Source organism: Melospiza georgiana, chromosome 3 (genome assembly GCF_028018845.1).
Source record: "Melospiza georgiana isolate bMelGeo1 chromosome 3, bMelGeo1.pri, whole genome shotgun sequence".
Lineage (NCBI taxonomy): Eukaryota > Metazoa > Chordata > Aves > Passeriformes > Passerellidae > Melospiza > Melospiza georgiana.
The window spans coordinates 16163751-16191184 of NC_080432.1; the positions used below are offsets into that span (position 1 = coordinate 16163751).

Here is a 27434-nt window from a genome sequence, read left to right on the forward strand (position 1 = left end):
TGCACAACAATAATTCTAAGAAATTGTGTCATGTTAATTCTCTTAGCTGTTTGGATGATGAAATACTGTGCCTCCATTGTGTTGCATTTGCCTTCAAACCTTTCCTATTTATTTTTAGGAAAAGCTTTCATCTGCTGAAGAAAAATTCAAAGTTGCTGCGAGAGCTGAAAAATCTGGATTCCCGCCAATGGTAGGTGATGTGTACTGAGCACACCAGTGATAAGGTTCGTGTTTCCCAAGGAAGAATGAGTCACCAGAACCAAAACTTCATTCCTGTTGAATCCAAATATTGGTATGAAAATTGGACTGTTTGTTTCTCCAGAGTTCTGTAGCCTGAATGGAGAAGCCACCTGCGCTGGTACATTCTCTGTGTACAGAGAACTCCAAATCAGTGGCAAAGAATAAGAGATTTTTTTCAAGTCTGCTTTAGCTGAGAGGGGAGGGAATCACATTGATTGTGATCTGGGTACAGCTGATACAAAACAGTATTTTTTACACAGTGATCTCTGTCTCAGGAGCAATGCCTTGAGGAGTGATCCATCCAGAACTGCTCCCCAGCCAGGAAGTGGCAGAATGAAGTTCTGCATGTTATGGGTTTCTCTTCATTACTTGACATAGAGCTGTTTGAAAAACATCTGAAGCATTGCAGAATTCTGAGTTTCTACATCAAATGCACTTTGCATGTTTTCAGATAAGCCAACTGTCCTTGTCAGCCTTGTAAAACTTTGCCCAGGGTCTGAAAGTCAATAATGCCTCTTCTGCCTAGTATGTCATCACCCTGTAATTAAAATTCTGTACGTCAAATTATGCTCCCATTAACACCTGTGCCACCTCACTGTCTCTGCAGTGCTGCACAGATCTGAGTCATTAACCCTGTAATTAGAATTTGGCCACCAGTTCTGTGGCTGATGTACAGGAGGACCAGGCTTGACTCTGCTCTCTAAGCTGGGGTGTCTCTGCAGTGAGGTTTTGGTGGCAAAAAGGGGGAGGAAATCTGAAAGTGACTGATGTATTTGTGTGCATAAAAGAAATTGACACACAGAGCTAAATGTGGGTCATATGTTTGTTTGGAGTGCTGGGGGATCTGAAAAATAATTTTGAGTTGAAGCTTGTTTAATGTTGATTTCTTTTTCTACCCTGTGGCAGTCGTGAGACTCACAAGATCGCCGTGTTCTACATCGCTGAGGGACAGGAGGACAAGTGTTCCATCCTGGCCAACGCCAGGGGAAGCCAGGCCTATGAAGATTTTGTGGCTGGGCTGGGCTGGGAGGTAACAGCCATAATTTAGACAAGCTACCTTGTTGCTGAGGACACTTATGCAGTTTTTAATTTAAAAAAAAAAAAATTTGCTACACACTGATGCTTAGCTGCTTTTAGCTTTTGCCATCGTCAGAGCACACTCAGCACAGGAGTTCTTTATGACATGTGTGAGTTTAATTTGCTTTGTCAAAATGGTGTGTCATAATCTAAATGCCATGGATGTTTTGGTGTTTGGGAAATCCAGAGTAGCTGCATGTCACATTTAAGGATCCAAGTGCCACAGCGAGATGCAGCATCCTCAGGCTGGTGCTGTTGGGAAAACAAACAAACCTTTGGACTCAGGCTTGACTTCAGAGAGGTGTTTCTTCTGAATGAACTTCTGGAATAATTTATTCTAAGGGTGTTTTTTCTGTACAAATCTTCAGTTTCTTTTGCAGTTTTTCTGTTTTTTTCTCTCTGCCTTTTGTGATGCTCCTGGCAGTGGGAGCTGCCAGCCCCACAGAGCCCTTAGCCAGCAGTCTGTGGCAGAATGCTGTTGTTTCCTTGCTGCTGTTTGCTGGAGGAAGGTAAAATAGCTGGATAGATAATGACTCAGAACCTAGTTCAGAGAGATTTGCTTTCAGTAAATGTCAAATACAGGCACGGGAAAGACAAATCTAACGGAAAGATCGCAGAGCTGTGGGGGAAGACTTCTTTTTGTCTGGGATGGAAAGACTTCTTTTTGTCTGGCTACAGAAACCTAGGGTGGTGATTTCATTAACCTTGATAGAGAAGCAAATCCTGGTGATGTGTCAGTGCTTTCAGGTGGCTGCTGTTTGTGCCTTTGGCTCCCTCAGGTCGACCTGTCCACGCACGGCGGGTTCATGGGCGGCCTGCAGCGCAACGGCAGCACGGGGCAGACCGCGCCCTACTACGCCACCTCCACCGTGGAGATCATCTTCCACGTGTCCACCAGGATGCCCTCCGACTCAGATGACTCACTGACCAAAAAGGTAAAGGCTTTGCAGGGTGTTTCCATCAAAATCAGAGCTGGAAGCAGCCTTAGCTGACTGGTCCTGGCAGGCTGTGCCTGCGTTGCCACGTGGTGCTTCTGCAGCTGGGCTGGCTGAATTAAATGGCATCTAAATTCTGGGTTCTGAAACACAATTAACATTTCCATGGTAGCCTCAAATGCCACCGTGGGTAATAATATTAGCAATAATTTCATTTGTACATTGTCTGCCTGCCAAAACTGCTGTAGGTTGGTAGAACAAAGCAACCAAATGCAGCATCATCAAACTGTCCTATGGGGAACAGTGAAGGGAAAAAGGGCTGACAGGCTCAGGAGCCCAAGCAGCCAGCTCAGAGTTCAAGGCAGCAGCCAGTTAGGCACAAGTCTGACAGGCAGCCTCTGCTTCAGACAGCCAGAACTCAGCCCAAAAGTCTGTTGGTATTGGTACTTAATTGTTCATCTTTCCTAGCAAGGAGCGATTTCAGGTTATGCTGTTTGCCAGCTGCTGCTTAGACTCAAAGATTTTTGGGGCAAATGAAATCTCTGGCTTTTTAATTAGGATGGGTAACTTGTCCTGCAGAGGTTGTTAGCATGCATCAGTAATGCTGCAGCAGCCATCCAGTTGGTTTCAGAATGATGTGTGTTTTAATTTGAAATATAAAGGTGGAATCTCTGATTACTGGTTCTGAAAAATTGCCCAGTGTTTTGTAATAAAATCAGATCTTGTCTTTTTCATTGTGATATCTGTCATTTTGAAAAAAGGAAAATCAGCAAAATGATGCATTCCTCTTCATGGATGCAAGGCTATGGAGTAAAGTATTCTGAGTGCTTCGGGAAGGAGCAGTGAGGTAGTGGTGTGTAGGACTGGGCTGTAGAATCTCTGTGACCATACCAGTGTAGAACTGTTTGTATTTTCATTATTCCTGACCAGTATTTGTCCAGCTGCTAGACCAAAATGAATGATTTACAATTGCCCTAGGCAACATATTCCATACTCCTGTGCTCCACTTCTTGTACCACAAAAAAATCTCTGGTAGTGCCTATTTTGCTTCAATTTAAGCCCATTGATTCTTATCCTGTTGCACATGGATATGAAGGGCAGATTATTTTGCAGCACACTTGTGCATGTCTGAGAACTGCTGCCATGTCTTTCCCAGACTTAGTTTTCCTACACAAACCATGGCCATTTGTTTAGTCCAACCTTCCCTTGCAAGTCCTGGGTTTTGTGGAAGCCTGGCAAAGGCACTGGGATATGGTCTGGCTGTTGAGTAATTCATCACCTGGGAGAGGAGAGCATAGTGTGGCAGAGCTACCACAAGGAGAAGAAAGGGATTTAGCTGCAAACAGTCCACTTACTCTCCTTATTTTCATCTATGTTATGGGTTATCACAGGCACTGAGGGTCTCGTTATTCTCTTTGTCTTCCCTGTGTTTGCTCTAAGAGAATTCCTTCTCTGAGAAACAGAAACCAAAAGCATTTAGTAGCTGTCAGTCTCCAAGTTTTGTAGTGCCAGGAAACCAGGCCAGCTCCAGCACATGCTGTCTGCAGAAAATAACTGCAAAGGAATTGCTCTGGGACCTTTTCAGAAAACCTGAGGTCTGCTCTAGGAATGGAACCCTGCAGGGATCAGACTGGGAATTCCAGTGAAGGACAAATCTCTGAGCAGGCTCATGGACCTGAGGAGTGGCTCAGATCAGATTACTTCCAGAAGGCTTTTCAGTGTGTAGTCATCCATGGTTCCACTCACAACAGTTTCATGCAGTTTGTCACAGCTTCTGTTGTGAGCACACATGCAGTTCTGTGCAGATCAGCAAGGATTGTTGACAGATTTTGCAGACCTGCAGCTGTGAGTGGAGAAAAGGTGCATTTCAGAAGCACTGCACTTTCTGGAAGGTGGACAACTCTCTGGGCTTAGGTCCTTGCCTCACATTGTTGGGGCAGAATGGCCAGGTTAAAAAGATTATGTCTTACTTCATATTTATTACTTCTTGCCATCAATGCTTTTGTTTTATGGGAGTGTGGAGAGAAAGATGGAAGCCCATGGCATTCATTCAGTTCCTGCTCCTACAGCTGAACTGTACCTGGTGATACAGGACAGTGGTGCTGGGAAGACAAAAGTTCATCAGGATGCAATGGGGGCCACAGCTTCTTTTTTCTTGCCCTCACTCTGGGATCTAAGGTCCCTCTAATCTCTGAAATCTTTGTGATTGCTGAGGTTTCTTCTCTGCTTATTTTGCTTCAGACCAAGAGAGGCTTCATCCCTATCAGCACACTCCCAGCTGAACAGAAGGACTGACCACCTGCTGCCCTGGGGAGCCACAGCAAAGCTGGGGGCTGGGGAATTTGCCACAGCAAATTCTGGGGGCTGGGGAATTCAGCAGATGTAGTAATTTTACTTAAATATGTTATTGTGGTTCTTTTTTTTTACTGAACGCAAGGATAAATTAAGTTCTGGTATGAATTTCCCAGAATAAGTGCATTTCCACTGGGGATGAGCTTGGCCCCTTGTTTTTGTGCAGTAGAGCTGTGATTTGCAGTCTGCATTTTTTTATTGGAGGTAAATGCTGACATTATATTGCTAATTCAGGAGGGAAGAAAAAAAAAGGAAAAAAGGAAAAAAAAGAAGAAAGAAAAACCCCTCTCCAAATAAGTCTTGGCCCTGACAGAAATCTTTCCTAGTGGAGTAAACAAAATTCAGCTGGTCTCTTTTGCTGCTGTAGGGCTCAGCATCATTGGTTCCAAACTTTATCTGCCTGTCTTGCGGCAAGAGTGAAAATCAATCCCAGGAATGGCATCCTACAGTCCCTGTCTCATTCTGCTCAAATTGTGCTTAACGCTTTAAAGATGTGCTGCCGAATTTCCCAGTGATTTATTTCATCTTCTCCATTGTCAGAGCAGAACTTTTTCAATTCAGAAATCTGGTTGCAACCCCATACTGAACTCTTGCTCCTTTGCTGCAGAAATTTGTTAGCTGGGGCTAGATTAGATTTTTAGCAGCTAATCTGACTGCTGTAGGGGTTTGCAGAGTGGGGACAGAGCTGTGCTATTGGATTTGTCCAATTCATTTGACTCCAGGACTATAATTGCACTTATGTCTTACAAGGCTTTTATGGCCTCGGGCTGGCGAGCAGCAGAAAAACAAATTGGCAGTGATACAGTGAGAGTGAAAGGGAATGAAAGGCACACATTATCAGTCTCCAGGCAGCCCTGCTCTGGCAGGAAGTTTCTTGCTTAATTTACAAATAAAACTTAGATTTTAGGATGGGCACACAGTCAGCCAGACAATGGGGATGTCAGGCCCCACTGTTACTTAGCAAAAGTAGCAGCCATGCCTCCCCAAAAGCAGGAATTCTTCAGTCAAACAGACGACTCCTCTCTGGGGCCAGCTGGCTGTGTAATGCAATTAGGAGGGAAAGGAGGTCATGCCGGAGGTGTGCACCGTGACCAGTGTCACCCACAGAGCCCAGGGCTGGAACTGCCCTCCCAGGGCTGGGGCTGGAGCTGGAGCTGCCCCTGCCCTCCCAGAGCTGGAGAGTGCAGCCCCGGGCAGGAACAGCAGGGCTGACCCATGCCTGGGGCTGGGGCTGTGTCCCAGCACCCTGATTACCAAACCAGGGCCAATTCCCGCGCCCACCAAAAATTCCTGTGCACAGGGGTGGACACTGCCAGTGCCACACTGCCTTCCCTCAGTGTGCACATCACTCCACACTGCTGTTGGGGTTTGCTTCTAAAGCCAATCTGATTTCATGTCTGCTTTGGGATTTTTTTAATGTAGTTTATCTCTTTATTCCCCCCACCCCTAAACTGGATGGGAGCACAGCCTGGAGCTCTGGCTCCGCACGCATCTACCATGGGGCTTTCGACATTTCTTGCTGAAGTCCTTCAGGGCACTGAGTTTGCCCCACAGCTGCTGTTTTGAATAAACAACCCAGGAAAATAGCAGCTGGCTTATTGTCACTGATGAGATTATTGTAACGGCTTTTTATCAATGGAGTTACCTCTCAGTAACAAATATTTTTGATTAATGCCAGTTTTTTCCTTGTAACGTTATACCTTGTAACTGTGGTGCTTAAGGATGTGTGGCTTCAAAACAAGGGCAGTAACTCAAGCTCTGAAACAAGTTGCTGTCATGCACTGGGGATTGTGGCAGAATCATGAGCACAGCAAGTGTTGGTTCAGCTAAGTTCCCTTCTTCACTGAATTTTGTTCTGAAGTGTGCAATATCAGTACAATATCAGTAAAAACTGTTTATTATCAGAACAGTTCCTTGGGATTTTACAAAGGGTCCCTCAAGCAGTATTTGGACATATTTTCTTGGCTGTTTTTATAGAAATATGTGTTGTTTCTCACCCCAGAAGCCATAGGAGGCACAACAGTACAGAGCCTTTTCTTCAGAAGAGCTGAGCTGCGTTTGTGAGCTGCTCTCCACACCTGGGCAACAAAATTGCCTTATGGAATTTATTCCATGTTTATTTTTTGGACTTCCTTCAGCAGAGGAAGGTTTGCTGGGTGCCACCATTGCAGGCTCTCTGTGCAGGGGAGCCAGTGCCAGAGCTGGCTTGGGCTCAGCCTGGCAAACATGGGCACTTCCAAATCCCTGGCGGGAGTTCCCTGAGCTCAGCTGGGCTGAGCTGGGCCCATCCTGGAGCGGGACAGCCTGGCCAGGCATCCTCAGCATCTGGGACCTGCTGTGCACAAGGTCTGCTCACCCAGATGGGTTTTGGGGTGTATCTGACTAAACCTGACATCTCCCTTCTGATCACTTTGGAGGTGACCTGGCTGCAGCTGGTCACAGAGAGTGAGATCAGGGTTTTGTCCTGTGGGTGAATTCCTGCTGCCTTTGGTATGTGTCAGTTTGTGACATTCCCAATGTGAGTATTTTCTTGTGTGTTGCTTTGTTTTTACTAAGCTTCTGCACAGATATCAAGGTGACCACAAGAACAGCAATTTCTGTTTGCTTTGTACATATAAGAAGCTCTAGTAATAGTATTGTTCATGTTCCCATGTTTTTCCAAGATAAAAATGGTTCATGTTTTCTTCAAACAGAGCTAAAATTACCTTTATTCATGGGTATAAATAAAACAGCATTATTATCTTCTATTTAATTTAAAATAAACTGAGAGTCTCAGCTCTTCTGGGAACTGAGCTTTACTTCATTCTGCTGGAGCATGAACTGTAAGCCAAGTTCACAGTTGTAACTTTTAAAATGTTTTCACAGTGTGTTGGTTTTGCCACATTTCTCTCGTGACTGAGGGGTCCAGTTTGTCACCAATACGTAGGAGTGAAAGTTTTTCCTTCTAAAGGCTCTGCCTGGCTCTGACTAGGGAAGCCTCATCAGCACAGTGTGGGCTGATCCAAAGCGTGTTGGGGTTAGTTGTTATTTACCAGTAAAAATCACCACCTTCTTTTCCCTTTTTTCTCTTCCCCCTACACAGAGTGAAGTAGCAGAGCTTCGTTTTGGCTTCTTTGTTCGCTCTGTTGTGCACATTGTTCTGGGGGTAGCACCAAATTGGAGGGGGGGAGTGTCTTTTAAGCTTTAAGTGGGACTTTAAGTCTCTTTATGCTTGGAGCTGGCATTGTGTGTGTGGATTACATTTTAACTTTAAAGCTTACAGTTGAAACCATTGTGTGAGGCTTGTACGTGATTGCCAAATAGTTTTTGCCATCTGTTAGATCACCTCCAGCTCCTCCAGCAGCAGAGCAAACACACACACACACACAGGCTCTCAGAGGCTTTCTATGTATGTCATGTTTAATTTTTTTCTGTATTTCATGCAGCTCTGCTCCAAATGAAAAGGTGTAACTCCCACAGTATTTCCCATTCTCCTGTACTTCACACTGCCCAGATATTTTGCTGACGTTTCAGGCAGGAGACCCCTCCAGACAGAGTCAGTGAGGAGATGTTTGTGGATAATAAATTCTGTTATAGTGGTTCATGACAGGCAGTTTCTTGACATTCTGAGTCAAGGCATTTTCATATTTCTGTGACAGCTGCCTTATTTTAGCTGGAATACAATGCTCCGTTGGTTAATGCTTTGTTCCAGTAATTCAGTTTTCCATCTTAAATCACTGTAGGTAATGTACATTTACATATCATGCTAATGGCTAGTTTGATAATGACTTAATTAAGCCATCAGACAACAATGAGTTCTAAATGAAGCAAATTATTGAGCCGATGCTTTCATGAGCAACTGGAGAAAAACAATATTTTAACTTTTCCGTAATGAAATATTCCTGCTATCGAGCATTGTAATTCAATTTGTGAGCCGTGACCCCTGGTGCAGCGTGGTTATCACAGGGATTAATAAAGAGCCAATTTGCTGTTGCAGCTCCGTCACTTGGGGAATGACGAGGTGCACATCGTGTGGTCCGAGCACACGCGCAACTACCGCAGGGGCATCATCCCCACCGACTTCGGCGACGTCCTCATCGTCATCTACCCCATGAAGAACCACATGTTCTTCATTGAGATCATGAAGAAACCCGAGGTACGTTCTGGGTGCCTCCCTGGCCCTGCTGTGCTGTGCCACAGTTGTGTTGCTTTCACCAGGGCTCAGTGGTTTAGAGCTTGAAACTGTTTGTTTCCCAAATCAGCCTGTCCATGTCAGGTGAAGGATAAGCTGAGCAAAGTGCCTTGCTGACTCTACTGTGCCACTGAGCAGCAGTTCTGCTGCTTTCAGCAGGGCTCAGGATTTAGAGTTTGAGAACTGTTTTTGCTCAAATCAGTCTGTGCATGTCAGGTGAAAAGCTGAGCAATGAGCTGACTTTAAAACTGGCTTTACTCATGGTGATCAGAGTGATTGCTCATTCATTTTATAGCCATACTTAGCACTGAGTGAAACACTCCAGAATAATCAACCTACAGAAGTTAGGCAAAGAACAGTGTTTAAGCCACTGTGAATGTTCTCTGAGGCAGTGAAGGCAAACCATTCACGATTTGAGCTCCTTGTGTGGTGTTGGATCACTGCTGTACACACGGCACCAAGCAGAACCTCACACGTCTGTGGCACTGTCATTGTCACCTGACTGGGTGGGATGATGCAGACATTGGGCATCCTGTCATCAAACAAAGTATGGGAGGTTCACAGCTGAGACGGTTTTTGGAAAAAAATGCATTTTTTTGCAAAATGTCAGAGGTGTGTGTATGTACATCTGTGCATGTGTGTGAAAAAGCCACTGCAGTCAATGCTCGTCTGGTACATTGTGGATGCAAAAATATGTGTAAAATATACTTTGTGAAAGTAGTCATTGTGATAAATTCCCTTTGCCTTAGAGGAGGGACAATATTTGTCCAAAGGGGTAGCCAACTGTGGTAAATGCCTCCATCATATCCCATATTGGCCAGGTGTAGACACTATTTTTTGAGTTGCGTGTGATGGAGTTGTTGGATACAACAGTGCTTTGTCAGTAGACATTTCAAACTTGAAAATTTTATAATAGTGGGTTGCTGGGATTTTTTTACGCTCAATGTTGAGCTGTGCAGTTTAGTTTTTGAGCGTTTTCGCTTTTAACTTTTTTTAATGTTCCATCAGGGAAATGAGAATTTAGCGTTAGGAACACGCTTGAGACTTCTCTGGAGCAATGGAGAAAAGCTGTGTCATCTTACATATTAGTCAAAACCACCCAACGGGCAGCCAGAATAAGAGCTAACTGGAAATTTAGTGTTATCCCTACATTTAAAGTACAAACCATTACAATGTAATAAAATTAATCCAGACATTTCCAGGGCAAGTGTGGCTGACCTTTTGTTCACCAGCTACTGACCCCGGGGTGAATGAACGAGCCTTGCAGAGAGAAATGTCTGTTGTTTGGCTTCAGTCCCTGGCATTTAAATTGCATTCCCTAATCGAATGAAAAGGCTGTCCTCTCTATCAGGTTACAGAATCCATGGCAACATTTGGCCTTTTATATCCATAATGTTAGCCTTTTTGTTTGCAGCCAAGTAGAGACACCTGGAGCAATGTTAACATTAACCGCTTTAGCATTAATAGCTTCATTATAGAAGAATTTCTGATCAGATAGCTGTTACTTTTGTTATATTGCTTCAGCTTGTATTGTTTTCATTTTTGATCTCCCTGCTTGGCAACCCGGCAATGATTTGCAAATTTTTTTGTCTTGATTAATTAAGCAATATAATTATCAGGAACTGTGCTGCAGTCTTTGCCCGACAAAGCTTGGGAGGGAAGACAATAGTAAGTCTGTTAGTGTGAATGCATTCCACGCGTCACAGATGCACGAGGATATTGGGAACAATGAGAGGAAAAGCTGCCTGCGAGAGGGGACAAAGCATGCCAGGCAAGCTCCGCACTGCACATACCGCCAGGGACATGCTGCGGGTTCCCTGGGACACAGATGCCTCGTTAGATTGCAGCTCGTCATCAGAGATTAATTCTCAGCCATTTGGTACAATAATTTACCCATTCCCCACTCTTTTAACTAGTGCTGCTTGCTGTAGAGGGGAAGTCTTTGTGCTCAGAAGGTTTATTTAACCTTGCCTACTTTTACTGCGGGCAACAGAAATAATGATTTTGCTGTTGGAAATTGGAACGAAGCAGGTGTTTGCAGTGGGCTGAATATTAATTTTTGCTTCACAGATAACTTGCAGTGACATTTGGAGTACTCACAGAAGGGGATCTTTCCCTCTATTTTTTTTTAATTGATTCCTGTCAAAGCAGGCTGTTTGTTTGTGGTGGCCACTGAAGCCCTGCTTTGCTGGCAGGGTGTTGGGTGCCGGACTGGGAGCGGAGCCGAGCGGGGAGTGCGCCCTGCACGTTCCACTGGCCTCCCCCCAACCCTTGTTAGGGCAGGGCCCCCGTGCAGATGGAAGCTGAGGAGAAGCAGCTCCAGTGACTTTAATGACCCTTGGCGAGGCCACTGTGTGTGCTGGGGAATGAATAATTCCGAGCCCTGCGCGCACCGGCTCGGATCGCGGCGGGCTCCGAAGCCCTCGGCTCTGCTGCTGCTCTCCCTAGCCAGGATACACTCACCCTGTCCCTGGGTTACATCTGTAAATTCTGTGGGGCAGGGGTGAGAAAGTCTGCCCCGCTCCCCAGCTCCTGGTGAGTGTAAAACCATGAATGCAAGTGCTGTAACCAAAACCTACTTGTCCAAAAAGCCCAGCAGGGAATTTCCCTGCCCCAGTAGCATCTGCTGATCTGACTTTACATATCTGGTATTTGTGTGGTGCTATCACTTCAATACTAGTATGTACTTAACCTCCTTATCTGTACTTTTGCATTCTTTTCTCTTGCTGTCAGTGCTTCTAGACAGTGCATGGGATAAAAATTTCACTTAAAAACATTACTGCCTAGAGAGACAAAACTTGATGCCCCATAATGTTATCATTTTGGTGGCATTGATTTTCCTCTGTCCCCTTTCCTTCCAACTGCCTGGATAGTCATGCCAGCAGTAAATTAAAAAAAAATTAAAATAAGGCAAAACCACTATGGAAACATTTTACACTTTTCTGTTTTATTGGGGGTGGGTAATTATTTGAAGTAAAGGAATGACAGAATAAGTGTGCGCAGAGACAGCTGTCATTTCCAGATGTTACATTAAACCAAAATTTCTTCTGTAATTCATTGCCACTTCTAATTAGAGGAATTCCCTAGATGCAGGGGATTTATATTATTCCCTTTGTCCATTTATTGAATGACTGTCACAGTCACCCACAAGCAGTTGGAGAAGAATAATAGAGGGTATTTATTTATGTGATAAGCCTCTGTACAGATGGAAAAAATCCGTAGCTTAAATATTGATAATTGTTGCTGGCTTCTGTCTAGGGCTTTAGTTGGGGGGTTGTTTTTTTCATTTTGAGTCTCTGAGAGGGAAATGAATTTGAGTACTTGCAAGTACTGAAAGTTGTGCATTTAAACATCAAAATTTTCTGGGTTGGGCAGGCTCAGGTCTGTTTTGTGTCTGCAGTTGTGGAGAAGGTTTATTTTTAGAAAGCATCTCTTGTTTGTAGTGTTGTCTTTATCTGCAGAGCCTCAGGTCACCAGAGGATGTCACACAGGGGTTTCCTGTGGAGGTGGCCCTGAAGGAGCAGCATTTGGGCACCTTGACCCACTGGGCCCGTTTGTGCCTGTCCCCACCCTGCTCAGAGCAGAGCCCCTGCTCAGCCATCACCTCTGCCTTCCCCACGCCTGATCTTGGACCAGCTCAAGGTTTTTTTCTCTTCTATGAAGTCCATGGAAGGAGTTTATAGAGGATTATCTGAAGTAAATACGTCTTTGCAAATCCTCCTGCCAATGCTGAAGTCAGCCAGTGAATCAGGGTCTCCTGTTGGGATCCCAGATGGAAAACAGCTCCTGACATTCACTGCCAAAGGCATATTGATTGCAAATTCATAGATGGCCCCAGTTTCTACGTGTAGCAAGCCTGTGCTTACCCAGCAGAATGTTCTGAGTCCTGTGTGTGTCTGTGTGGTGTGCTGAGGGCAGTCATGGGGAATTTAAACACTCACCAGCTTGGGAGACGAATGTCACACTGCAAGTCTCAGTGTGAGAAACAATGTGGTCACACTGTTTTTGCAGCAAAATGTTGTACCAGTCTCCTGCAGTGGTTCTGAATCCTGCTTTTCTCTTTTGGGCGCCCAGGTGCCGTTCTTTGGTCCCCTCTTCGACGGCGCCATCGTGACGGCGAAGCTGCTGCCCAGCCTGATCTGTGCCACATGCATCAACGCCAGCAGAGCCGTCAAGTCCCTCATCCCACTCTACCAGAGCTTGTATCCTTTTCCACAGGGCAAGGCTGCCCTTGGTAGGGTTCTCACTTGGAGCGTCATCCTGCAGAGAGGTAGGCTGGGATGAAAATCCTCCTGTTTGATTTCATTGGGAAAGGTCAGAGCTTTCTTTGCATGCCAGCTGGATGTTCTCAGTGGCTCACACGCAGGTGCCATCCGGTGTTTTCAAAATGGAATGGTAGCAGCACTGGAGTCTCACCAGCAGCTACCAGCTCGCTGCTGGTGGGCTTGGGCTTTGATCTGTGAGGAAAGGTTGCTTTCACACTGATAGAAGTTGTGGACTGTGTATGTCAGGCTGGTAGCCAGAGCTCAGCCATGTTCTTATCCTATCCAATTAACTTTACTTGGGCTCATTACATTAATAAGGCAGATGGGATTTGTCCTCAGATACAGATGTTTCAGGTCCCAAATTCCTGTTTCTTTCCAGTCACGCCCGTGTTTGGGCATTTTCAGAACCTGTTTTCCACCGGTGGCTGGAAGGCAGCTGGAGATGTGCTTCTCTGGGACAGGAGTTGTGACACAGACTGTGGTTCTTGGGTGCTACACAGACCCACAGTGTTCACCCATGCTGGGGTCTTCTCCTAATGCCATCATAGATTTCATAGCTTGTTTTGCTAATCACATCACTTACCTCAGGACAAACACTCACTGCACTTTGCTTTCTCTGGGGAGCATTTGATTTGAGTATTTTTCTAATCACATGACTTTGAGAAAGAGTTTGTGAAATGTTTTGATCTTTGAAAGAACCTTGAGGAATTAGTTTAAGATGCATATTTTTTAAACATGGAATATCCTCAAAGTACTTGCTAGGGTTTTGTTTTAAAAAATTAAACTAAAATAAATAAATTTTATCCAGTATGCTTTGCAAATGTCATCAGAAATTAAAAGTATCATTGCAGTTAAATAGATTTGTGTTAATAACTAATTGTTTACTCATTGTAAAGCAAATGGTGGTGGTTGTGCAGACTGTGACAATGCCTGACAGGTGAGTCAAGGCTCGCTCTGTTTTTTTCTGTTTCTTGAGAGAAATCTAACAAATTTCTGAAACTGTGCTGTGCAGAATTTATCTTAATCTGTTTCTCAGTATTTAATAGTAAAGTAACAGTGTATTAAAATAGATATAAGTAGCAGCAGTTATAAGAAGGAAGCTGTCCCATCCCCTCACTCCCAGCTGGAGTCCTCCCATGTTTTGGCACTGAGCATTTTGTGAGTTAGCAGCACTCACCAGCTGGCCGTGCTCCTGCTGTCCAAGGGGGTGTCCCCGAGGGTCCCCGTGCATCCCTGGGGGGACAGAGCTGCACAGACCCTGCAGCACAGGGCTCTGCTCTGCACAGGTCCGAGGCAGCATCTGTCCCCACGTTCTTTTCCGCCTTTTTCTGCGTCTGCTTCTGCACCTGTGCTGTCCATAGTGAATCAACCGCCACTTGTCTGTCTGATAAATGGAAGTGGATTGCGAAACTCCTGAAATGGCACAAAGGGATGTGGTGGGCAGGTCCCTCTGGGGCCATACTGGAGCAGGAGAGAAAGCTATCTGTAATTCATTCCCCAGATAGTGCAGACTCTGAGATGCACTACAGCCAGCAGCTGGAATGTGAGTCTGCGTAGATGTGTAAAAGGTGGTGTTGGGCCTGTCCAGTGCAGCTCCCAGAGGGTGAGTGACTCCGGTCTGGTGTTTGCTGTGCCAGCTGCTGTGAGCAGGACACGAGGCAAGCAGAGCCAGCAGTGCAAACAGTAAATGGAAGTGCCATGGTCAGGCTGGAGATGGAAATAACTCAAAAAATATCAGTGAGAGGGAGAAATAGAAAGCAATGTCCCTGGCACAGTGAGGGATGATGTTTGGCACACACCAGTCATACCTGCAGTTGGAATGAGGGCTGCAGGCTGGAGTGAGGCAGAGCTGAGGAGGATCTGCAGCTTCCCTTTGGCTCATGGGTCATGGTAAAAGGCAACATCCCTGCTAAGGGTCAGTAGCTGAAGCTGTTTGGACTCTGGTGTGGTCACAAACGGAACAAGCACTTCATCTGGTGTCCGTGTGGGTTCCATGAGGTGCTGCATCCGTGCTGGAGCAGTGGCAGGGTGTGAAGTACCTGCAGGGAGTCATCCCTGTTCTGCCCTGGTGGTGCTGGGAAGCCGGGGCAGCGTCTTGCCAGCAGTGACAGCTGAAGTCACTTGTTGGAAAGTCTGTAAACTCCGGCTACAGCTGCACTTGTCAGGGGCTGTAAGGGAAGTGTAATCAGCCACAGAGATTAATTTGCATCTCAATTAGGAAAGAGTCAGGAGGAAGCTGTAGGGTCTGTTGCTGGAAGGTTGTGGAAGAAATCTCATCAGGCACAAAAGGCTCCCGACTTGGTGCTCCATCGAGCGGAGGACAATATCGGAGTCTGGTTTCCATGGGGACCGGGACCGCAGAGCCGCGGGAGCATCGCGCTGCCCGCAGCCGCTTGGTCACGATGACACAAATTCCACTGCCGTGCCCAAATACACATTTCTGTTGGAAATCTCTTTGAAAATTAGGAAGGTAACTACAGCAGACCACATCAGATTTTTTTTTAATCTCTTTTTTTACATTTATGTAATACTTTTGGTTTTAAGGAATTCAGTAGGGCAAGAGATTAGTTAAAAAACAATTAACTATATTTAAACTTCAGTTTAGAGCCATTGTGGCTACAGGTTCTTTGTGTCCATGGAAGGGCACATGATGGCACTCCCAGGGTGCTGCATGCAGAGCTCAGTTGTCTTTGGAGCTGTGCTGTCTCTGCTGCTGCCGCAGTGCTTCCATGGGCGGGGATGATTGTGCATCAGTTTATGTTCCAAACTCCCATTTTATTCCTCCTTGGTGCCATGGAGCAGAGCGGCTGAGTGGCTGCAGCCCCTGCTAATTGGGACTCTTGCCATCCTTGAGTAACTGCTGAGCATGAGGCAATGTGCTCCAGCAGCCTCTCCAGGCTGCGTTTTTCAGGCAGTGTCTGACTTTTAATGTGACTGGGACTTAGAGAAATCATAAGAAATAAGACGACTTAAATTTTACAATAACAATAAATAATATTTAAGCTTACTATAATTGTTGTATTGAAAGGAATATATTTATGCAGGTTTTTGAGTGCATCCATGCCTCTTTTGCATGTGCTGGGGAAAGGAAGGAACAACCTCTCTTGCAAACAATTAATTACTTGTCATAACTAAGCAAGGGTCTGTTCTGTTTCTAGCAATGCTGGATTTTTCAAAACCTGGTGGGAGCGGGGCTGTAAAAGTGCATCTCTGAATGCTCTTCCAGCTTATGTGAAACAAGCTGTGTGCTGGGAAGGATTTCTGAACACTTGTGTGATCTGGAGTGCCGCGGCACTCAGCTGCAGCAGAGCTCCTCTCTGGGAGCTGCTCTCGTCTGAGGATAAATACTGGGGGGAAACAGGGTTTGGATTGAAGTATTACAGCTCTGATTGGCAGCTGCTGTCTAAGCTGACAGTTCCTACGCTCAGGTGCTTGTCAGCCTTCAGACATGAAAATGTAGCTGGTTTGGCAGGTATCAGGCCTTTTGGTTGGCCCACAATTCAGTCCTGGTCTCCAGAAAGACACTGGGATTTGGAGGTGGCGATGTCTGAGCAAAAAGCTCCTCTTAGAACGCCCAGGGAAATGCAGTTCTCATTGCCCAGGTTATCTTTCCAAATGGAGCCATTTCTTTTCTCCTTGGATTAAATTGGCTTAATTTAAAAATTGTTTCAGTGTTATTTTGAGTATCTTACAGCTTTGGTTTTTTATTTCCTCCACCATTTCAAATAACTCTTGTACTCTCAGTCCTTCCTGACTGGGATGCTAAGTGAATTTACAGAAAAGTAGGAAATACCTCAATGTGTCTGAAACATTACCTCAGCTTTGAGGAGCTCTTTGTAATCTGCCCCGGGGAGAGTGGAATGTGTCCTGTGTGCCAGTGCCAGTGGGCTTCTTCCCTGTGTGTGTTTTTCAGTGACTTCTGGTAGTCTTCAAGTTATGTTCTTAGCAATTCAAGCTACTACATGCACTTCCTGTGAATGGGTAAATAGGGAGCTAGTTCTTGTTGGGGTTTATTAAGGCACTGATTATAAAGTTATCTCTGTGCACAATCTCAGTTTTGGGATGAGTTGTTTGTTCTTATGGGCAGCAGAGGGGTTTGATCTCATGGTGCCTCTTGACTCCTGCACTCCACTTTGCTGTGACATTGGGCTCTGGAGGTGTCTGTGCATCAGGACAGGCACAAATTAGCATGGTGGGGATGAGAGCTCCTTATGTAATGTCTGAGCACTGGATGTCACCATTTCCCAGCTCACAGTTTGCACTCCTTTTTGAGGACCTGAGGAAAACACAGCCCTTACCCTGGAGAAGTAATTTGATACATGAGTAACTCTCTCACTGTTTTCTCCACTGTAGTGGCAGTGGTGTGCCTGTGCCAGCCAGCAGCTCACTGGGGTAAAGCCAAAACTCCATCTAAACACATAACAAAAAGACATTCATAACTTTAATTCATTACAACTCATCCAGATATTGACATACTAATATATCCTAGATGTGTTAATATCTGGAACCAAGAAGATTAAGCAAAGAACATCAGCTTCAAATTCTGAATTAAATCCCTTTCTTGGCTTAAGCCAATTTCTGATTAACCTAATAGAGAGTGCCCAATCTGCTTACCTGCTTTATCTGTGAAAGAAAGGTATTTGCTATGATGGACTTAATTGTGTGAATGGCTGTCAGATGTTCTGGAGGCTCGTGTGGTGTCAGACACGTTTTGTGTCCCTCTCAGTGTGTGTTTCGTGGCACTGGCATTTGGAGCTCTGCTCTGGGTACAAGGCAGCGTTTGATCCTGCCGGGGAAATGAGATGGAAAGCCTGTTATTCCTTTCAGAGAGGGTTCACAGTTTGTCCCCTTTATTTCATCCCAAGCAGTGGTGCCCTCCAGCTATATCGATGCTGATAGGAATGGCTATGAAATTCTAAAGCATGTGTCACAGGAGCTGTGACAATTTATGTGACATGGCACCTGACGGTGTGCTGCGAGCGGCCAGCCCTGGCTGGCAGGAGTGCCTGTCAGTGCCCAGTGTCTGTGGGCAGCAGCAGGTCCCTCTCCCTGCCCTTGGCCAGGGGTGCCCAGACCCGAGGGGGGCCAGGCACTGGCAGCTCTGCCCTTCATCCTGCACGGCCCCTGCTGCAGCCGATCAATGGCCGGGCTGGCTGTGCGCTCTGCCTTCCCTCCTCACAGCCAGAACCTTCTCCAGGCAGCGATCGATGCCTCTAATCTGCTCCAGCCTGTAATAAGTCATGCGAGGCAAAGCTTTTAGGTGGCATTACATGGGATTGTGGAGGCGGCTCCTCAGCTCTCATTCATAGAGCTCTTCATGGACTCACAGAGAATCCACTGCGTCCCCTCGGTGCATATCTAAAGAGTATGAAATGCTTCTGCAGGTCTAAACTCCACATGCTGCTGCACTATGCACACACAATGGGATCACATTTCTCTATTTTCTGTTTCGTGTCCATTCCTGAACCTGCTGGCAGGCCCTTGTTAGACACACAGCTTGTACCCGCATTGCTGGGGGAGCAGGGAGCAGCCAGGGGGGCTGCACGGCAACGGTGCACTTTATTTTGTCACTATAACATGGCTGGGAGCTGCCGTATCCTCCCCCCTGGCTGGGAGCTGCCAAGTTTGCTGAGGGATGTTGAGAAAGTCCCAGGCTGATTCTGACACAGAGTTTCTGTGCTCTTCAGTAGCACTAAATAAACCCCAGCAGTAGTAGAGGCACTTCTTTGCTGGCTGATATAATGGAGAGTTCCAAAGACAAACCTGGAATTAAGTGACATTGAGAATGTAATGTGTTTTTAAATGAAAAGTGAGTTCACTGTGTCAGGGGGAAAAACCCAACAAAACAAAGTTAATGTTGGATTTCTAAATGACATGTGTACTCGTATGTGTGTGCTGGTTGCAAACAAGGGTCCTGAACCACACAGCCATGCTTCTTTAAGCCCTGCCAGAGACTGGGAAGTTCTGATCTTGCTGGAAATGGTGTGGTTTGGGTGGTGTAATTGTGCCCTGCCAAGGCCTTGCCCAGGAGCCCAGGATGGGGGTGCCTTGCAGGCAGCTTGCAGGGGCACACAATGCGGGACAGGGCTTTGTTTATGAGCAGTAAATATCCCTTTCACGAGAAGGTGTACACAGAGGTGCAAACACCTGTCCTACCACGGTGCTCAGTGTTTTCTCCTGGGTTACACAAAGAGCCTCCAATTTGTGTTTCATGAGAGGCGCTCATTCTTTGGTTCTTTGACTGAAGCAAAATTGGTATATTTGGGTTACTAACAAGACGGGATGAAGTAGTTGTGGTAGTTCTTGCCGGTTTGCGAGGGCTTCACATTCTGTGTCTTTGCAAAGCAATTTTTGCCGTTTCCCCCCCCATTAACTTTGAAGGGATGCGCGTAGCTAAAGCTCCATTGTGTCTTTCAGGAACTTTACTGTGAATTCGCGCTCGGGTTTTGTCACAGACGGGTCGGTGAAAAGCAGAGTTGTGTTTCTGTGGCCGGGCTGAGCGAGGGGCGCTGGCAGGAGCGGTGCCGCTGTCGGTGCCGCAGCCGGAGCGGGCGGCGGGGCCGCGGGCCGAGCCCTCGCAGGGCTCCCGCGGGCCCCGGGGTCGCTCCCCCGGGCGAGCGGGGCTTTGTGCGGCCGGGCCGGCTCATTAGCATGCGGGCCGGGCGAGCGGGGCTCTGCTGGCTTACCAGCTGTTCCTGCTGCTCCCGACAATGTCCGGCGGGCCGGGCTGGCCGCGCTGCGCGGCCGCCGCTGCGCTCCAACAGCCTTTCCGCTGGGGATGCCCACGTGGCACCGCAGCGCCGGCCGGCCTCGCATGGCATATGGTGTCTGGATTCATACAAGATGCAAAACTATTCTGCCGCTAATGCACAATGACTCATAGCATTGCTAATTTTTCCAACAAAAGCCCACTTCCACACCCACACTTTTAACCCCTCAGGCTAAAAAGCCTCTTCTTTAGTTTCAAAGCCATGGAAATGTAAGGAGGTGGCTTCTGGATCAATATCTGAAACCCTATATTTATTTAAAGCATATGCACGCTCTAACGCGTATTTTAAATTTCTGTGAACGCCGGTTTGCAAATTGCCACTATAACGTGCGGCAGGTTTTTTTGTTCCAAAGTGGATTCGTTGTCAAATGCTGGGGTTTTTAAATTTTTCGGTAGTTAACGTATTAAAAAAATAATCTGAAAATGCCACCATAGATAATAAAAGGTTATTTTCATTTAAGAGGAGGGAATCCAAGCACTGTACCCAGTGGATCTACAAGGATTACGTATTCCAGCACAAGTTCCCAAGCCGCTCTGTGTAAGCAGTTTGTAGTATTTGGGGATCTTTGCTATTTACTGGCTCTTCAGGGACAATAATAATGCACTTTCCAACTAGAGGGAGCTGCTGGTATCCCTGATGCTGATTCTTAACCTCCCAGTCTAATTCCTTTGTGCGGAACGTATGGCGATCGTTCCGATGTTTAATAAAATCAAGTTAAATTACCCCGAGTCGTTTAGATTAAAAGGCTGCCTCTCAGTTCTTGCAGCGCAATCATCAAATTAAACTGCGAAATTCGAGGCAAACTGAAGCAGATCCTCGCTGCTTTTTGTAGAATTATATAGGTCATGAAAAGGCTCTGAGACAAAAAGCGTGCGGGAAGCGCCCGCTCCGCTCCCTCCGGCGGAACAAAGGGACAAAGGGACCTGTGGCCAGGCTCCGAGGTGGCCGGGCTTGGTGCTCAGGCTCCCCGGGAGCCACTTGTTACAGGGTCCCCCGCGGGCAGCGCTGCAGCAGGTGAAGGCTTCTGCCGGCAGGATTTAGGAAGGGTCTTTCCTAGGGAATGGTTTGAGGGCTCCTGGTGGGCTCCATGGTGGCCTGTGGTGGGATGCACTGTGTCCTAGCCAGGCCAAAGCCCAGGTGCTGGCCTTGGAAAGGCGGTTTCCATCCAGCAGGGCTGTTCCCTTGTCCCAGGAACAGCGGTGGGAAGGCTCAAAGGCTGCAGGAGAGCAGATCCGCGTGTGGGCATTTCCATGGGTACTTCCCAGCACTCCAGGGACTGGTGGTAACACAAACATGCAATCGCCAGTACAGGTTTGTGTCATTTTTCAAACTTCTCTTTTGAAGAGACCCTGACTTCAGTGTGTGGTTCTCATCAGCCATGCATGCTGAAATTGCTTAATGAAAAGTTATTCCTTAACTTTCTAAACAGGAAAAACATTTTTAGGCTTAGATTTGTATTTTCGTTATGACTTTGTTTCTCTGTTATTGAAAATGAGTGGCTGAGTTGAGTGCTGGCCATGCTTTGAGGAGGTGAGACAGATCTGACTCCCTTCCAGCCTGACTGGCTCTGTGCAGCTGATACCAAAATGAGGCAGGCACAGAAATTTTTGTGCCTGCTATATAAAACATACTTTGATGGGCAGCACCATAATCCTACATCATCCTTTTGAGAAGGAAGGCTTCCCCTCCACCTGCATCTGAAAAGCTTTGAAAGCCATCCTGTTACTGGGGACATGAACATGGTGACATCAACTGAGAGGAATAGGAGAAAGCTACTTTTTGTAGCAGGTTTTCTGGCTGGTATATTCAATTTATTGGGTTTTTCTCCTCAGCATTGTAGTTCTGTGTGTATTTCCCAGTGCTTTTAACTGTCAGGTTCTACTGTATAAACAGGAGCAGATGGCTTTTGATGATTTCTTAAACTTATGTTTAAGAGCAATCTAGTGCTGCATGTACAGTATTTCCTGTTAAACAAAGTCTCAGGTAATTTTCTGGGGTTTAGTACTTCTCTGAATTGGCCTGGGCCAATTTTTTGGAGAACTGTATCTGTAACTTGTGCTGAGAGCTGGATTTATAGCACCTCTTTAGGGTCCTCCATCTGGCTGGTTTTCACCTGTGAGACAGTGTGGATTATCTAACACCTTGCTGGCCTATGGTTTGTGGCTTCCTGAAGTAAAACTGGCCTTCCCCTGCACACCTTCCAGCTGGAAACCCCTGAAGGGCTGTTTGGGGAGCAGTTATTTCTCAGTTATTTCTCAGTGTCTCAGTCCTGCAAAGCCTTGACACCAAAATGTGCTGTGACAGTGAATCCATTGCAGCTTAGGGAGAGAGCTCAAGCTCCCAGCCCTTCCCCTGTGTTTCTGGAAGCTCTTTCCTGAACTTGTGCCATCCCTATGACCCTGACTGGCTTCTTGGTATAGAAAGGGACTTGTGAGGACTGTGCTTGCCAGAGTGGCACCCTTCAGGCAGTGTGGCAGGGCAGGCAGGGCAGGCAGAGGCCCAGAGCACTTTGGAGCACAAGCCCTGAGGCTGATGCTCAGACAGCCCCCAGATCATAAGTGAACAGGGCTCTGCACTTTGAATTTCTGTGTCCAGCCCACCACCTTCCTCTCCCTACTGCAAGCCTCTCTCAAAGCTGGGGAATGTGAGGCTCTGAAAACACCTTTTCCCACATGCAGCTCTGGTGGTAAGAAATAGATTTTTCTGTCCTTAACTGTTAAATACAAGTCTGTATTATCTGAATGTTTCAGGTTGTAGGAACAGCAGTTACACCCACATGTGCCAGGCTGAGTGATCGAGGGAGAGCACAACCCTCATTGTTAACTCCCCAAGCCTGGCAGGAGAGCGGGATTGTTCCACCCCAGGAGAACTGTTTGAATTCAGAAACCTTTCCTTTCTAGGCTTTTGCAGAACCTGTTGGGTTTTGTGCTCCCGTGTTTTATGACTTGTTGCCATGATAATTCAGCTCATCTTACAGGTTTCTCTAATTGTGATTGATGTGTAATCATTCATTTTATTGAACCTCATTAAGGTCTGTGAACCTCTGTCCCAACTTGCAGTAATTAGAGCCCAGATAGCCATTCCATCTGTTCCCAAGCACTGGTTAATTAATGAACTTTTAACGTGTTCTTTGCCTTGTAAAAGCCCTCAGTATTCTCAAGTTGCTGAATAGGATTTGCATGCCAGCATTTCCGTTTGTTTCAAATGCCACAGCAACGTGCAGTTTGGAATCCCAAAAGTCAACACACAAAGTCCCAGGATCTCGGAAAGCAAAGTGGAGAGATTTTACTTTCTGTTCCCACTTTGTGCATCAATTACAGTATCTGTGAAACTGGAGTTTGCAAACAAATGCCTCACAGGGTCTCTCCAGTGTTCTTTACTGCCCCAACCAACGGGTTTGAATCTTCTGCTGTATTGCTAAAGAGAATACACAGACATCAGTAAACCAGATGTTTCATTTTTCATGGTAGTACTTACTGGAAGAACATTAGAAACGTGATACCTACAGACACAGATTTTCCTGCCCTCATATTTCATCCTTTTGTTACATTTTGAGCATCAGGCCCGAGACAGCTTTGCTAGTTTTATGTAGCATTCATTACAAGGAGATTTTTAGGATGGAGCAGAATCCAGCACTGCTGCTGGAGTTGTCAGAGAGATTGCTGTGGTCCAGGACTGGGAGAAATCAGCAGGAGCCAAGCTTCTGAGAGTTTCTCTGCTTCACCTCTGTGCATTCTGACTGTGCAGTAAATGCTGAGTCAGTGATCTGTGTGCAGAGAATAAATCATTGCATTTTAAAACAATTAATTCCATTTCTGTTTTCTGAGCAGACAGGAGAGGCAGCATTTCCAGTGGCAGGAATTTAAAGAAAATGTTGGGGGTTTTGTGCATTGTTGTGTTTGTGATCTGCTGCTGGTTTTTACGCACAGGACTGTAGTGCAGGGCTGTAGCTGTGCTCTGCCTCATTTGGATTGATCTGTGTTTACCTTCAATATTCAGGACAAGAATTAAGTCATACTGCTCAACTCCCTCAAAATCCCTTTTCAGCATCCAAAGGCCAACCATCTGTCCAGTGCAGCCATTCTTTCCTCCCCCAGTATGAGTTTTAGCCAGTGCTTTGAGCAAGGCTGTATCCTGAACAAGGAAAATATGAAGGGAAATAAAGGTCTTGGGCCTGGGGCCATGTTTAGCAATGCAAACCCTGTAAATTGCAGATAATTTTTGTGAAACAAGTGCAGAGAGCCCCTGGTTCTGTGGTATTCAGTGTGCTGGTCTGTGGCATGGTGGGTGTCCAAGGCACAGGCAGGCTTCTCTGTGAAGAGATTTCCAGAACAGCTACTTTTAATCCCTCTTCCAGTATTTCTGTGTGCCAGATCCTCATCTCACCACTGATCCCACATTTCAAACAGTCTGCTTGGCAAATCCATGTGTGCTCCCCTGCTCCCTTTTAGGACTGAAGTGTTTTAAGTGACTGGCAGATCTGCAAGAAAAATGGATTTCTCTCTCAAGCATTTTGGGAAGTGCAGGTGTTTTGTCTGGAAATGTGCTGGCTTGTGTGCAGTGTCAGGTGTGTGGGGCTCAGTCATGGTGCTGCCTCTGCTCCATTGCTGATGTTCTGCAAGTCCAAGGCTGGGATTTTGTTGAAGCTTTTCCAACATGTTCTTCTTCTGGCTGATATTTAGTCAGAAACAAATCCATTCAGCATGTGCATTTACCAAGGTGTGTTTGTAAATCATACCACTCCATTACAGCTGATATTTAGGGGGTGCACTTCTGTTTACATGAAGAAAACTGGGATGTTCTTCCTGGGCAGTCCCTCTCCTGCTCTCCACAAGCATTTGCACTCTGTTTAACACATTTTCAGATGAAAAAATGTGCAGGCAATCTTGGTGAGGTTTGAGCAGCAAACGGGGCATCCAGGTGAAGGAATGAGAGCAGGGACCTCTTGCCCCTCTCTGGTGGGATCCTGCTGTTGCCTGTGCTCTGATTTTCTGGATGTGCAGAGATGTCCCCAGTGTTTACTTCTCGGGGCTGATGGATGTTGTTCCCACTGCAAGGACACCTACAGGCACAGATCTCTGCTTTAATGCAACAGAATGAGTTTTGATGCTGCATTTGTATTTTAGCAATATTTTCTTTTAAATCTGTAAGCAGGGGTTGCATTCCCTGGAATGGAAGTGCTAATTAAGGGAATTACACTTAAGGCTGTTCTCTGTCAGGTAACTGGTTTTATACAATAGGCATTTACATTAAGATTTTAATATTGCCTGTATTTTGTTTAATACAAACTTATTTTTATTTTTAGATTAAAAAGATTAAAATATTTTAGCAGCCTTTCTGCTATTTTAGGTTGCCTTTAAAATGTTTGATGTTATTTGGGTTTATTAAGAGAGATAAGAGGGATGTTGTTCTATCAGCTGTTAAATATTATTGCATGTTAATCCATATTTTAAAAGTTCAAAGTCTGTGCTAGCTCGTGCTTCTCTGTTCTTGTTGCTGTTGGTACAGAAGTGCTCGTATGGAGCATTCCCATTTGTGTGAAAAATAGAATTCAGCTCAGGCTATGCATAGATTGTCAGAAAGATTAAAGTGTGCATCGTGCAATTTTTCCTCTTTCAGAAAGGGGCCTTTGATGTGCTAATGTTCACTTTCTCTCTTTTCATGGCGAAGTGCTGGGCATTGTTTCGGGCTGCAGAGCAGTGTCTGCCTCAGAGAGGCAGATTCGAACGCCCGGAGCCCAACCTTGCAAGGTAGCAGCATCTGCAGAGAGACTGTCTGCTGGCATTGTCCAGGGATCAGATAGCAGTGTGCCTGCTCAGATAAACACCAGGGCAGGCAGCGAGGAGAGGTGGTGCCAAAACAGCCAAATATTTAATATCCAATATCCCACTTCTGTGTGCCAGTGTTCCTGCTGTTACACCGAGTCACACGCCGCAAGCCCAAACTGGAAAGCTTGGCAGTGCAAGAGGCGCTCACTGTAGGCTCTGAAATCACACCCAAGACAAGGCTGTCATGTATTTCCAAAGTTATTTGGCAAGTGAAATTATTTGGATGGGCTCATCTTGGGTTGCAATGGGCATTTTCCAGCTAATGGATGAAATCCTGCAGGCTGCTCACAGGGCCAGCTTGAGCTGATGTAGCAAGGGCCTGATGTGAGTGGTGACAGTCATAGTGACAAAGGTGTGTGGAGAATGAGCAGCTATGAACTGCCTTTCTAATGCCAAAAGAAACAAATTCTCCTTTTGTAATTGACTGGGAAGGAATGATTTCCCGAGTTCCTCAGAATGTAAGAATGGGAAGGGACAGTGTGTAACTGGGCAGGAGTGAGTGAGTGCTGGTTGTGTCCAGCAAAAGACGGATTAGTTGGTATTTGAATGATAAAAGCCTTTCTTTTCAAACTGGGTGAAATTTGAGACAGTAAGTTAAACAAAACCTGGAATAAAACTTGAATACAGGAAAACCTGACAGCAGCATGCAGTGTTCCTGCTGTGTAGCTTCTTCCCTGGGTCGCTGTCCCTGCGTATCCCCCCTTCTCCTCTTCCACCAACTTTGATGCTTCATTAAAAATTCATCCTGTGCTCCGAGCCTTCTCTCTGGGATGCTCACAATCTCCTTTTATACCCAACATGACTCAGCAGTTAAGGATGTCACAGAGCTTCAGAAGTTTAGCTTAAAGGGCACTGGCTGGAAGCAGCAGTGATAACACTGAGGCAGTGATGAGCTTCCCAGGTTTGTGCTTGGGCTGGCTCTATGTGGAGGCAGTGCCCAGGTGGCAGCAGGATGGAGCTGCTGGGCACACACACAGGCTGCTGCCCCAGGGTCCTTTCTGAGCTGTGTGGAGCTGCAGACGGTGCTGGGAGGCACGTGCCGGGGAAGGGTCGGCTGTGCTGTGATTTGTGGTGCCCTCACAAAGGAGCGGCTCTGTGCTGGCTGCAGAATGAGACGTGTCACAGGGGCCTGGCAGGAAGCAGATGGAAGGGGCTGTGCGGAGCAGAGTGCCTGTCGCCGGGGGCTCCGGGGCAGCTTTTTGGTAGCCTTGGAAAAATGACTGGAGCAGCTCACATGTCACCAGTTGCCATCCACCTCTCCTGCCTGCGCTGGCTTGCAGGGACCGGTGACTTTCCTGCAGGATTCCCCCCCTCCCATCACAGCTGTCTGTGCAGCGGCACTGCCTCGCTCATTTGCCATCTCAAATCAGATTAATTGTCCATTTTAACAAAGTGCTGCCGCTCTGCGAGCCGGCCGTAATCTCATCGGGGTGGAAGTGGGTGCTCCATAACCCAGACACCTCGGGGATGCAGGAGTGCAGAGCCCAGTGCTTGCAGAGCACTGTTGCTCACTGATGCTCTTCCCTGGTGTACCTGTGTGATCCCCAACCTTGTGAGCACCTGGGGGTCTCACATGGGCACAGGCCATTGCACATCTCACTTGGTGACATGCAGGGCCCAGCCCCAGCCTGCTCTGCTCCTGCACCGCTCTTCAGAAGCTTTTAACCTGAATACACAGAATGCCCCCAGCTGGGAAGGGCTCCAGCAGCATCTGAGCTTTTCTTTGAGACTGCCCTGTGATTTGGCACTTCTTGTTTCTGCCATATTTATTCCAATAGTCAGGAATTTTTCTTTTG

At 46.4% G+C, this 27434-nt stretch overlaps 1 protein-coding gene across 1 annotated transcript in view; it reads left to right on the forward strand.

The window, feature by feature from the left end:
- The window catches only part of RALGAPA2 (Ral GTPase activating protein catalytic subunit alpha 2), a 94136-nt gene that overhangs the window by 45737 nt on the left and 20965 nt on the right, over positions 1-27434 (forward strand). Inside the window, exons 34-38 of the mRNA XM_058019506.1 lie at positions 119-190; positions 1147-1270; positions 2097-2252; positions 8581-8739; positions 12850-12977. Of these exons, the coding sequence (XP_057875489.1) occupies positions 119-190; positions 1147-1270; positions 2097-2252; positions 8581-8739; positions 12850-12977 (639 nt within the window). The remainder of the gene's footprint in view (positions 1-118; positions 191-1146; positions 1271-2096; positions 2253-8580; positions 8740-12849; positions 12978-27434) is intronic.